The 12,972-nt window shown below is 45.7% G+C and overlaps 1 protein-coding gene across 3 annotated transcripts in view; it reads left to right on the forward strand.

Annotated features, from left to right (window-relative positions):
- The window catches only part of FGF13 (fibroblast growth factor 13), a 139,796-nt gene that overhangs the window by 62,649 nt on the left and 64,175 nt on the right, over positions 1-12,972 (forward strand). The window contains exons 1-2 of one of the 3 annotated variants that reach the window (XM_054388440.1): positions 3,462-3,476; positions 7,111-7,219. In XM_054388440.1, the coding sequence (XP_054244415.1) occupies positions 3,462-3,476; positions 7,111-7,219 (124 nt within the window). Of the gene's footprint in view, positions 1-3,461; positions 3,477-4,956; positions 5,144-7,108; positions 7,220-12,972 lie in introns of those variants that run through there. The other 2 variants (XM_054388438.1, XM_054388439.1) reach the window with 2 other exon arrangements.

Here is a 12,972-nt window from a genome sequence, read left to right on the forward strand (position 1 = left end):
TTATAGGGGAACAGGGAAAAAACTGGCTGTGCTGTTTAATCTGAAGATGGGATATTTTGTCCCAGGGTTCTGGTAATCAATTCCTGCTTTATGGCAACATGTTGTGAGAATTCTATAGGCACAGACACATTCTTCTACAGGGCACAGAGGAGGTTGGGCCCCTCAGCGAGTCACACGTTTGGCTCATGTGCCAATCACTTGAACAGGCAGCTGGAAAGTGCCATCTCTCCTCCACCCGTTCCTTTCTCTGACAGCAGTGCTGCACTGATATGTTGCTCTGTGCTCCATCACATCTGTTGACATTCAAGTGCTGAAATAGCACAGGCAACCAGCAGTGGGGGAGAGGTGCTCCTCTGTGCACAGGGGCCACCACGGCTTGGCAGAACATGCAGCTTGCTTCATGGCAGTGAGAAATGGAGCTGGCTTCTGGTTTTGTCTCTGCTCTCAGGTTTTGTGCAGTGGTTTGGGTTTGTTTGCTCAGCAACTACCTAGAATCATAGAATTGATTTGGTTGGAAGAGACCTTGAGTCCAACCATCAACCTAAGACTACCATGGCCATAAAACCATATCCCGAAGTGCCAAGTCCACACAGTTCATGAACACCTCCAGGGATGATGACTCTACAACCTACCTGAGCAACCTAACCCAATGCCTCACACTTTTATACAGGACCTACTGGAAATCTTTTGTGATCAGTGTAGGAAACAGCAGTGGTCAGTGACCTGCCACAGTGCAAGCAGTTCAAGGGGGATGAAGCAAAACCCAAAAGTTTGTACTTTCCTCTAATTTGGTGAAAGAGCCACCACTGCCAGGGATAGGGGGGTTTATGCCTTTCCTTGCAGGAGACAGGCAGCGAGGGCAGCACACTTTGAGTTGGATGAAAACCATGTCCTGTGTTAATCCTGCTTTGGGAAAATGTGGTGCCCAATTGCAAGCTTTACTTTTAGCCATTCCAGGCAGCTCCTGGAGGTTCAAGTAGGTTTCAGTGACCTGAATCATGGGAATAATCACAGAATCATAAAGGTTGGAAAAGACCTCTAAGTTCATCAAGTCCAGCTGTCAACCCAGCACCACCATGCCCACTAAACCATTCATCAGCATAAGAGATGACTAGAAAGATAAATTGTAACTCAAAAGCAGGTAATATCTTTGTCAACTTCAAAAGAATGGAATCACTGCTGGGTCAGAGCCCAGCTTTGGCTATATCCTGGTACTGTCTCTGACAGTAACTCTCTAAGTCTGTCCCATGCTGATTTTTAAAGAGGTGCTCAATTACTGATTGAAAAGGGGCTGGCGATTTGCTGTTTAGCTTTAAGTGTACCCCTTACAATAATCACATGCAAAGAATGAGGACGTATGTTCAAGGAGTGTCTGGTTGTATTCTACATTCAAGAAGTTGCTTGGAGTGTTATTTTATTTTACCTTTTTGGCATAGTGGGGAGTGAACAGCTCTTGCTGTTCAAAGTAAATAAAGCTGATCCTTGTGATTTTTATGTTTGTAGTTCTGAAGCAGTCCAAAGACTGGCCCTGTACCGAACACGTTTACCCAACAAGATCTTCATTTTTGTGTGCCATTTATAGTAAATGAAGACATGTTTGTAGGAGTACTGAAAGATGAGGAGGCTGATCATGCACAAAAAAAAAAAAAAAAAAAAAGGAGGACTGTTTTTTTGAAACTTAAATCTGATTATGCATATATGCTATTTTTATTCCTCTCTTTAGTTATCTGTCAAGGAACATTTGTGCAAATGAATTTTCATTATGGATTTTAAGCATGCAGGCTGGGATGCTGGCAGAAAGATATCCTAAATACTGCTTTTATATACTGCTTTCCCCCAGGATTTTCAAGGTTGGGTGATTTCTGAGTTCTAGGCAGCCATTGTGGAAATGAAATGTCATCTGACCTACAGGACAGATAACAATGAGGCAGCTTCACTTTGATCCAAAGATCAAACGCTGCTTTCCAAACTGGGAATGTTCATAAAGTAATGGGTGAGTCTCAGGAAAAACAAGTTCCACTCATAACTGTACTGGAAGTGGAAAGATGGCAAAATTCATAGTACATTACTGGTGAGATGAGTAGGATGAGTTATTACTACTAATATCCAACTGGCTGTCTCTTGGGTTGGTTTTCACATGTCTTATGTGGACTGGCAGATGAGACTAGTGGTGGAACTTGTGAATTGCTGTTATTTTTACCTGACTGTTTAATCCAAATAATTAAAAAAAAAAAGTATTTATTTAATATGTACATGTGGATACCATAAACAAAGCTGAATGTATAGGTGTATGTATAGGTGTACTTCTACTTCTTGCAGAAAAGAGGCATTGGGGATGGGCTGCCAAGCTCAGTGTGCCATGTCAGCTGTTGAGGTGCCAGGCTGTGATGGCACACACTGCACTTGCACTCAGACATCGCCTTAAAACTTGTGCATTATGGACATTTATGATATTAAGACCTGGCCAAACAATGTGTTTTATTGAGACAGGAATTCCTGATCAAGGGAGACAGATTTGGACTCATTGTGAGCTGTTTCTTGTTCAGAGAAGGAGTGCAGTGTTTGCAGAGATAAAGTGAACTGCTTTTAGATTAAGTTGTTTGAAGGGAAGATAGTGGGTGGCATGGTTCTTGCTTGCACTTGCCTGGGACCACAGTGTGCAACCCAATGGAAGGAGAAAAGGACCTCATGGCTTTGCTGAGGGCATGTGCAGGAGAGGAAGAAGGGGCAGGTATCCTGAGAAGTCTGACTGAGTCTGAAAGCACATCAGGAATCTGTCACACCAACCCACCTACATCAGTCTGCCTCACTAGCCCCAGGGGAGCCCTGGGACTGGCCCATGACATGCAGGGTGCTGCTCCCAGGCTTGGATGATTGAAACCTGTTGCCGTCATGGTCCCCACTGAGCTCAGCTCCTGCAAGGAGTCAGCCCTGTGCTTCCCCTCTCCTGCTCACAGGACATCCCTCCCTACCTCAGTGCCTTCCAGGTGACTGCCAGTCCCCTCTGCCTCGGGGATAAATTATTTCAATAGCTGTTTGTCTTCAGGGCTGCAAACCTCTGTTTTGTCCCTAGCCTGAATTGGCTTTATGTCAGGCTCCAGCTGCTAAAAGTGTGCTGAAGAGCAATAGATGGGGGGATGCTTGCAAAGGGACCCCCAGGACCTCCTACTTCCTATGTCCTGGGCCATGCTTGTGTACAGAGTTCCACGTCCACTACTACACTGTGACTACAGTGCTCTGACAACTGACTCTGTTCCCAGCATCTCCCTGCTCTGGTACCACCACATAGCCAGGGGTGAATAAACACAGCTGGCATCAGAGTTTGGCCTCCGGGGATACAGGGGCTCTGCTAGGGAAACAAAGGAAAGAGGGAGAACGTGGAAATGACAAGGAAATTGTGCTCTCTGAGGATTTTCTTGTCTCTGCTGGAAAACTGGAGCTGATAGCATGTGGAGGAGGGAATGAAAGGCAAGAGAGTCAAAAAGCCTCCAGTCAGTCAGTGTAGCAGGGAGGGGGCCATCCTGCGTGGGTGAGGGGAAGGCAGGGGAGAGCTATGGCTGGAGCTCCCCTGCCTGGCCCCCTCCCCAACTCAACTCCCCGTTGCTGGCCAGGTGTCCTCACCCGCTGCCGAGAACCTGGTGCCAGCTATTTGCTCATCGCAGTCACGTTTGTTTGGGTGTCTGCGGCTCCCCAGGAGGCGGCTCTGGCAGAAGCAGGTACCCACAGCCCGGGGGGGCCGCCAAGGGTGGGCTGCCCACCCTGAGCCCCTGCCTGCTCCCTTGTCTGCACTTCCAGCTCCTCCTGCCTCCTCGCTGCCTGCACCCCGGGGACCCTTCTGCAAGTGGCCACGCGAAGAGCCACCAGTCAGGTCTCTCGCTCGCTGTCTTGTCTGGGAGAGGAAGAGGAGGAGGAGAAAGAGGAGGAGGAGGGTGGTGATATGGGGCTTGCTGCGTTGCCTCATTTCTGTGCCCAGCGCAGAGCTGGTGGGGTGTGCGCGGGTGCGCGCGTCGCTGCCTAAGGACCGCGGCTGCCGCTGCTCCTGCTGCTGCTCCTTATCCTGCTCCTTATCCTGCTTCTGCTGATCCTGCTGCCGCTGCTGCTGCTTCTACTGCTGCAGTCCCGGCGCTGAGCTGCCGGCGGGCGGGTGCCAGGGGAGCCCCGGCTGTTTCCTGCCTGGTGACAAGGGCAACGCTGCAAGAGCCAAACGAGTCCCTGGAGAGGAGGCTGCGCTGACAGCGGCACCTGTGAGGAACAGAAGGGAAGCGGCTGCCCGAGGCATTCAGCAGCAGCAGGCAGCCCAGGCTCCAGGCATCAGCACCTCTGCGCAAGTGTCTCCACCACCTCTTGCTTCGGATCTCTTCTTAAGGAAGAAGAGGAAAAGGGATACAGAAAACCCCTGCAACTGGGCAGTCCCTGCTGGAGTCTAACAGGTGTTTGCTGGGATTTGAATGGGGAGGGGACGGGTGGGGAGAAAAGTTAACTGGAGAAATTGGGGCTAGGAGAAATGCAATGATCTTGCACCAAGTGGATGTGCCATGTCTGCATGTGAATAGTGCGTCTGGAGAAGCTCAGAGGGATGTCTGGCAAGTGATCAGCTTGATCTCCGTAGAAACGCTCACCTCTGCCTGCAAACTTTGCCCTGACAGAAGTTGGGAGAAATAAAAAAGCATCAGAAAAGTCAAAGGGGAAGACCTCAGCCAACAGAAAAAAAAAAAAAAACCCCAAACAAACACTTGAGCTAAACTCTTGCATCCTGACCCAGGGCTCTGGTGCGAGCATCCCACCAGTTGTCTCCTGGGCTCCCAAGCCAGTTGGCGGTGGGCGGCATTGGCCACGGTGCCCGGCGGTGTCCCCAGCATTGGGGACGGGCCGAGCAGCATGCTGGCTGCGGTGCCCGCGGCCAGCAACCAAGCCCCGCGTGCCTGACCCTCCCGTGGTGCCGGGGCGGTGGCGGCCATGGCTGCAGCCATCGCCAGCTCCCTGATCCGCCAGAAGAGACAAGCCAGGGAGCGGGAGAAGTCCAATGCCTGTAAGTGTGTCAACAGCCCCAGCAAGAGCAAGGGAAGCTGCGACAAGAACAAGTTGAATGTGTTTTCCAGGGTCAAACTCTTTGGCTCCAAGAAAAGGCGAAGGCGGCGACCAGGTTGGCAAGGCTTCTGTCTTTGGGGGGTTGGTTTGTTTAATTTTCATAAAAGCTGAGGTGTGTTTTAGGCCACGGGGCAAGGGGGACTGGTGTCTCAGGGCTGGTAAAACAAGTGTGCTTGTATTGTCACTCCTGGATTGTATAGCCATGGGTACCCCATGGTGGTTTCCCTTTCGTGTTCATCTGGTTTCTTTGGATAAGACACACCAAAACTGGTTGCCTTACTTGCACACCCATGTGCACCCACATAATCTGTCTCTCTGTTACACCTACACATACACAAACACACGTGTTTTATTTGTGAGGGAGATCTTAGCAGGGGAAGTTCTCACACATACCCCTCCTTCGGTTGTGTGTTAAATGACTTAGTGGTGGAGAGATGCCTTTTTGTCTTCCTGCTTCACAGAGTGCCTGTGCCATGCTTTATTTGCTGATTGCAGATGAGACTTTTTGCTTTAGCTGGCATCTTCCAGAGTTTTGCTTGGGTGCCCTGTTCCTTTCTAGGAATCCCATCCATGCAGCTGCCCTGCAAACACAACGCTCTCTGTCAGAGGTGCAAAAGATCAGGCATGGAGACTGAGTCCCTGGTCTCAGTGGGTTTTTAGTACATGGGAGGAGCAAAACCGCCGGTAATGTTGCTACTGCTTTGCTGTGCTGAAACATTGATCCTGTTAGCCACTTAACCTCTCTGCCTTTCTCAGCAGCCACCGAAGAGGTGCCTCACTTGCAGCTTGCAAATGGTTTCGGGATGTGTTATAGCTAAAAAGCTAAAGTGAGGCTTGTATTAATTTCTTGTCAGAAAAGTTGGTAGACAAGTATTGGGCATAGGACCTAATACACTTACGCAAACTACTGTGAGCTTTTCCCTTCAGCTTCCACTGAAATGAAGTACAGCAGCAGAGCTCCTTAACATCTTTACAAACAGAAGGAGTCTTATCCAGACCCTGGCTGTTGGAAATGACACATCATATCTTCACAGTATGTTTATCTCTGAATTAAGTAAGTTGTTGTGGAGCGAGCTGCAGAGATGCATCACCTCCTGACAAGCATAATTGTGTGAAGTGACTACAATGCAGATGTCATTGGGATTCAGTGGAAGTAGTCCTTTTTTTCCCACAATTACTCCTGGTGCATTATCTATTAGATATCTGAACCAAGAGGCTTGACTGCAGATCCTGTTGCTGTATACTTTTTGGTTTAGAATGATTTGAAACCCTGTGAGATATCTCACTTCCTAACTGTGAATCTGAGGATGGTTATGAAAAAAAAATCTATCCTAACTCTACGTTGTTTTGATCTTTCTTCTTGTAGCTGATGAGGTAATTACCTCAACCCTTATGGTAATATTTATTTTGCAGTTCCACACATTGCTGGATTTCAAGGTTCCCCTCTCCATTTTCCATATGTTCATTGAGTAGTTTATCACTTGGGATGCTCTGTACTCTCCAAAGCAGTGAGGAACGGGGGTTTGTTTATTAGAGCTGCAGCAATTCCTGTGCTAAACGTTTGCTGCTATATTTTTAGGCTTTCAACTGTCACTATGGCTCTTATTAGCGCTATCATAGTAGTCCTCTTTTTCCTCTCCATTTAAGAACTCACACCTTTTTAAAAGGCAGAATATGCTCTTTGCCAGCTCATTTCTAATCTTAAATGAGATAGGGCTGAGCTCCTGAGGCCAAGCAGCACGCTGTCGGAATTTGTATTCACTGGGAGTAGATTTCACTGTGCTACCTACATGCGATCGGAAGTGGCATTTAATCATTGTGGCAATTGATTTCATAGACATAAATCTGATCTCAGCCTAAATGAAAAGTGTTGTAAAGCTGGTTGTCCTGCTTTTGTTTTGAGTCTTTTTCCGTATCTCAGCCTTGGAGAAGAAACCCAGAGCTGTGTTTCTAGCATCCTGCTCGCTTGGAATGGCACATCAGGATTTCCCACATTAATCTCACTATTGTTTTTTTACAGAGCCTCAGCTTAAAGGTATAGTAACAAAGCTATACAGCAGGCAAGGATACCACTTGCAGTTGCAAGCAGATGGAACAATTGATGGAACAAAAGAGGAGGACAGTAGTTATAGTAAGTGACACGGGACTAAATGGTGTGTTTGTGAATTGTGGTGTCTCGTTCTTCCCACTCTAGGTCCATTCAAAATTGTTGTCCTGGGATGTCTGAGTGAGTGGAAGTGGCGTTAACACTGTGCTCACAGCGCAGAAGTCTTGCGGGCTTCCTGGGGTCTGAGAGAGATGCAAATAAAAATCACTTATAGAAATAATGAACCAGAGGAGGTAATGATGACACATATGACAAACAAAGCAAATGTTATCTCCATGGTAATCTAGAGGAGTTCATTGCTGTCCTTTGGATTTTATTAGGGTTTTTTTTTTCTTTTAATTTTTTTTTTCCAAGCAGGGAAAATTTGCTCGCCTACTCAGAGTGCCTGAAATAGAATAACGCTATCTCCACTCTGAAACAGGGGCTCCTTCAAACAGAGCTATATTCTTTCACACAGTTAGAGTTCCCCAGCATTTTAAAGTTCACATTTCCCTGTTATTATTGTTTTGTTTCTCTTTTACCCCTTCTAAACCCAATTATACCTTCAGCTTTCAAACAGATTTCCCTCAGCTTTTCTGTGGAAAAAAAAAAGCTTTGGGGTTGAGTTCAGTTTTTGGGTTTGTTTTTTTTTTTTTTTGTTTGTTTTTTACAACTTTAAGAATTAATAGCAAACAGGAAAAGATGGCTAGATCTGATGTGTGTAAATAAAATATTTAGGCATTTCACATAGTTACACTGTTTAGCTTAAACTGCATTTCTGCTCTGAATAGAGAGTTAGGAAGTGCTGGGAGTTTGAGAAGGTATTTCAGGCCATTTAGACAACAAACTGGAAAATCAACAGGCAGGGCTTCCTTCTTAATTATTAAAAACCACTGATTTAAGTGCTATCCTTTCCATATGAAAGCATTTCCAGGTGAAACATGGTTTCATTTTGCAGAGTAAGCCCTAGGTGCAATAGGCAGTATCTTGTTTTCTTCAATCCCTTGCTCCTACCCTTTTCCCACACCTTCTTTAATCCATTTTGCTTTATCAGGGATACACCACCCTGTGCTCTTCCAGCCATACTTTCGTGTGTTAACTTCTGAGTGACAGGAGAGAAGAGGTTATGCTGCTGGAGGAGGTCTCCTTTAGTCTGGAGGGACACCAGGTCCTTTCCTCACCCGCATGAAGGTGGCACAAAGACCAGATCAGTGCAATGATGAGCAGCTGCTGCCATTTTACAGAGTTCTCTTCTAAGAATGATCCTTTTGGACCTTAGATGTTGCTTTTCTTTCAGGTGAATGATCTAATATTTATGATTTTGAGGGTCGGTGCAGATCACTCAGGATTTCAGGGTAATTCTGTTAATTACCTTGAAGAAGAGTTAACCAAACCTTATGTTTTACATCAAAGGATGACATTGTTATCAACTTTTAATGTACTAGAGCAAGCATCTGAAATACTATCTTTTTTTCCCCCACATTTTTGATTGTTTGATGCACTTACTTTGCTTGGAATCCCTCTAATAGGGATGCTGAGATTTGAAACACGATGAAATTTATGGAAATCCAAATGTGTTTGTTTCTGAGGTATCCTTGCTTTCATCATGTCCTTAAATTTACCATAACTTGATGGATTACAAGGGACATCATAAAAAAATCCTTACGGTGGGATACCAGCCTTCCAAAATGCTGAATACTTAAAAGTAAAGGAAATTGTTACAGCTGAGCTGCAGGACAGAGGAGAGTTTTATCCTAAAAAATCAGGGGGGTTTATATATTCATCTTTTATGTAAGCCAAGTGTATGGTTCTGGATGTCCTGCAGTCCTGAATTTAATTAATTGCAATATTTTTAATGGTGCTAGTGAGACAGATTGATTGCTGCTGTGAATCAAAGTCTGCATAAGGGGCTTCCCCCAAAGCCCTGCTCACATCAATATTAGGTGAGTCAGGCTCTCTAAAACCCTTTCTGCCTATATCTGCAAAGACACCTCTTATTTAGTTGGTATTTGTGCACTCTAGGCAAGCCACAGGACTTGTAGCCCCCTCCAAATGCCAGAGGACTCCATCTCCAGTCCCTTTCTTCCTCCTCTGCACCCCTTGAGGGATACCATTGCTGTTCCTTTTTGTCACCTTCACAGCACATTTGCTCTAAGGCCATTTGCAGTGCAATGAAATAATTTAAACTCCCCTTTAATAATAAGAGGCTATCCCACCCCCAAATGCAGCTGTGGCTGCACAGCACTAGGACTCTGCAACTGCATCTTGTAGAGCAAACCGTAGCTGTAAGTCCAGCTGGTCTGCAGACAGACCATCAGTCAGCCTTGTTAGAATCTCAGAATTGTTCTGCCCTTTTTTTCTTTGGTAGGGATGGAGAGAGCTTGCAGTCCCTGAAAAACAAATCTCCTGATTTGTGCTCCTAACAGCAGCCTGGATGAAGGAGTTCCACCTTCCCCATCATTTGCTACCTAGAGCTGAATAGGAATTTTGCCTGAAGATCCCTTCCAGCTCCTGACTTGGGAGCAATTATTTCAAGCTCTGCAGATCTGCTGCTGCACCCAGGGTTCCAAAAACAAGGATGCATCCTTAATTGCAAGGAGTTTAAAAGAATGTTGAGGTTTTGGAGCAGAATTTAGCCAGGAAGTGACATGGATTTGAGGAGCCATAGCACTCGACAGACCTTGGTTTTAGCCAAGAATCCATGTGATTTGAGGAAGTGCCTCATGGAGAGGATTTCCTGGCTGAGAAACAGATTTTGCCTTGTTAAATGCTTTAAATAGGACAAGGTTTTAAATCAGGGCAGAATTTATTCCCCAGTTTTGGCAAGACAAGAGATTTCAAGACTGATAAAATAAGGAAGTATAGGAAGCAATATCCTGCAGCAAAGGTACGAAGGTGCAAGTGGCCAAGGCAAGGATGGTACAGACCTCACAGGAATGTCTAGGTTCATAAATCCAGCTGTGGCATGCTGCCTCTTATTCTGCAGCTCTAATTCTCTGTCATCTTGCACTGCACGAGGGCCATAGAAAAGATCATCTTTCTCAAAGACATTGCCAATTCGTTCACTGCAGTTGCCTTTGTATTCTTCCTTTAAACAGCACAAATGGAACAGGGAAAGGATAGGATGAAAATAACTTTGCGTTATTTTATGCTAATATAAACTGACCATAGGAGAAAGAAATTATTTTCCTATGGCTCTTTTGCCACCCTGTCTGTCATGTCTGCCCACATGAGGGCCAACTCCTAGAAACACAGCAGCATTCAAATCTATTGGCCATGGCATTGGGGCCTCGCAGAGAAGGGGGCTGCATGGCTCTGCTGTTGGCCCCATCAGCATTTGCTGGTCACGGACAGGCCACTCACTGTTGCAGAAGCCAGGCTTGAAATTGCTGCTGTTCAGGCATGGTGGGACACTGCTGTGCAGGGATGATGGTAGGACACTGCTGTGTAGGGATGGTTGGACACTGCTGTGCAGCAGCTGCCGCTACACAGGAGAGTCACCTTTTTTGCTGCAATGACAACCTCCCCACACTCTGGAGGTGGCAGCTGGGGCAGCCTGGCTGTGTGTCTGGCTATGCTGGCAGAGGACAGATTGACTGTGCACCCCTCCACATTCTGCAGAGGCAGCAGCAGCAGAGGCAGAGTTACTCCCCCACAGCCTTTTTGTAGCTTCCGATCGTCTGTGCCACAGCAGCTGCTAATCCCACTGATGTCTCAACCAGCTTCTGAGTGTGCTCAGCCCTCCTCGTGCCTCAAAATAGAGCATGTACATTTATGACAGGAAAAGATGCTCAACTGCTGAGGAAAGCAGCTGAGCACCCATTGCATTGGGTGCCCCAGCCCTTCCCTGGCAGCAGGTGCTCGGCCTCCTATCTCTGCTTGCTTTGCCAAGCACAGCACAGCCAGAAATTGCTCACTAGTAGAACCTATCTCTGTGGCTTGTGTCAGTGAGCTGTATCTTCTCAACTGTCCCATGCTTTGCCCTGTCCTCAGCTGATCCGCTGCCAGGTTCATAGCACTATTTACAGTGGAGCCCCTACTCATACCCTTGTGCTGAAAATACCCTAAGCTTGCCCTACTCATAAATGTGCCATAAAGAAGGCACCTTTTGAAAGAGGCCTCCAGGTTCTGCCTGGATGCTGAGCTTTAAATTATGCTCTCTTGCCTACACGAAGATCAAATGCTGCTTGAAGGGGTTGAACTGCAAAAAAAGTGTTCCCCAAGTGGAGATTTCCTGAGTCAGATAGGGAGTATTTCTCCCCCAAATAAATTCAAGCATTTGATAGAAAAAATGAGAAATCCATTTCCCTTAGCATTTCTCTTGCTGAAAATCTAGGTTTTGTTTGCCAAAATCTGTCCAGAACGAGAGGATTTTGGTTTAGTGAAGAAAAAGCCATTTCTGTTGATTTTTGTGCTGGAGGCAAGTGTGGGGAGGAGCTGTACGTGTGTGCCTGTATGTGTTTGTGTCTGCATGTACACTCATGTATGTGAGAGGGAAAGAAAAACATATAGGCATGATTTTATGACCTCCCCTATTTATTTATTAGTTCTGGATATTTCCCCCTGCGCTGCTATAGTCAACCACTGTAGGAACTTCAGTGCTCAAAGGTGCTCCAGCATCACAGCAGAGCAGCTAACGGTGGTGTGCCAAGCCCTGAGCATGGTCCTCAGCTGCTGGCCCCCTGCAAGCCTATTGTAACCCTCCTGAGTTGCTCAGGTTAACCCAGAGCAGCACACAGAGCTGAAGGCCCAGCTTCCTGCTGGAAGAGAATCTGTTTTCACCAACACGTAGTCCTTCACCCCCAGTCCACAGGGTTGCCTCCTGGCCTGAAGCAGGCCTTGCATAGGTTTGCTCTTCCCACACTCTTGACAACCCTACACCCAGAATTTAGGATCTGTATTAGACGTTGGCACACTGCAAATTTTCTTTTAATCAACTGTGATCATTTGGGGATTGTCAGGCTGAAAAATGAATTTATTGTGGGACATAAATCTTAGCTTATGCTATTGAAAATAATAAAAATACTTCAAATCTGTAGTTCAGTTTTAAATTGGCTTCAGCCAGTGACCATAAATACAAAACTTCAGGCTGAAGCAGACCAGAGTTTTCCAGCCAAGTAACAAACCACTGGGAATAAGAGCCAGTTTGGCATTGCTTTACCTTAGCCTTACATTTATACAACAGCCTGCAGGGGGATGCTTTGGGTTATAATAACAGGTTTTGAACATTTTTAACCCTTTTTTTATTATCTTATATATTGAGCACAGAGTATAGTATTGAGCTCGTTGTTACTTGTGTTCAGTTTAAATTTAACCATGAATCTAAGCTATGCCAGGGCTTTGCTGCTTCCCCCCACCCCTTGCCCCTTGTTGCAATTATTTTTTATTTTAATTATTTGCTACTTTACAAACCAGAATCTTCTCTTTTTTTTTTTTTCTGAAGAGATGTTTCTGTTCTCATAAAACCTGCCACTTTTAACACGTATACAAGCAGAAACGCAAGCAGAACATTGGAAGCAGCTCAGTTTTGAAAGTACAGATTCAAGGCTTGATCCAAAGAATATGCTGTCATTTCATCTCATTTTGAAGTTGTCTAACTCTGTTTTTTTTTTTTTCCAAACCCATTCTCCTGTCAAAAAGTGAAAAGAAAATAAAAATACCCCAGCGAGTTTTGAGTGGAAACATTTTGAGATGTTAATGAAAGGTTTTAACTTGCCTGAATTTCATCTTGCTCCTTCCTTTTTTGTCAAAAAATATTTACTGAATTTAACCTGAACTTGAAAAAAATAATTTAAAAA

This window comes from Indicator indicator, chromosome 17 (genome assembly GCF_027791375.1).
Source record: "Indicator indicator isolate 239-I01 chromosome 17, UM_Iind_1.1, whole genome shotgun sequence".
NCBI lineage: Eukaryota > Metazoa > Chordata > Aves > Piciformes > Indicatoridae > Indicator > Indicator indicator.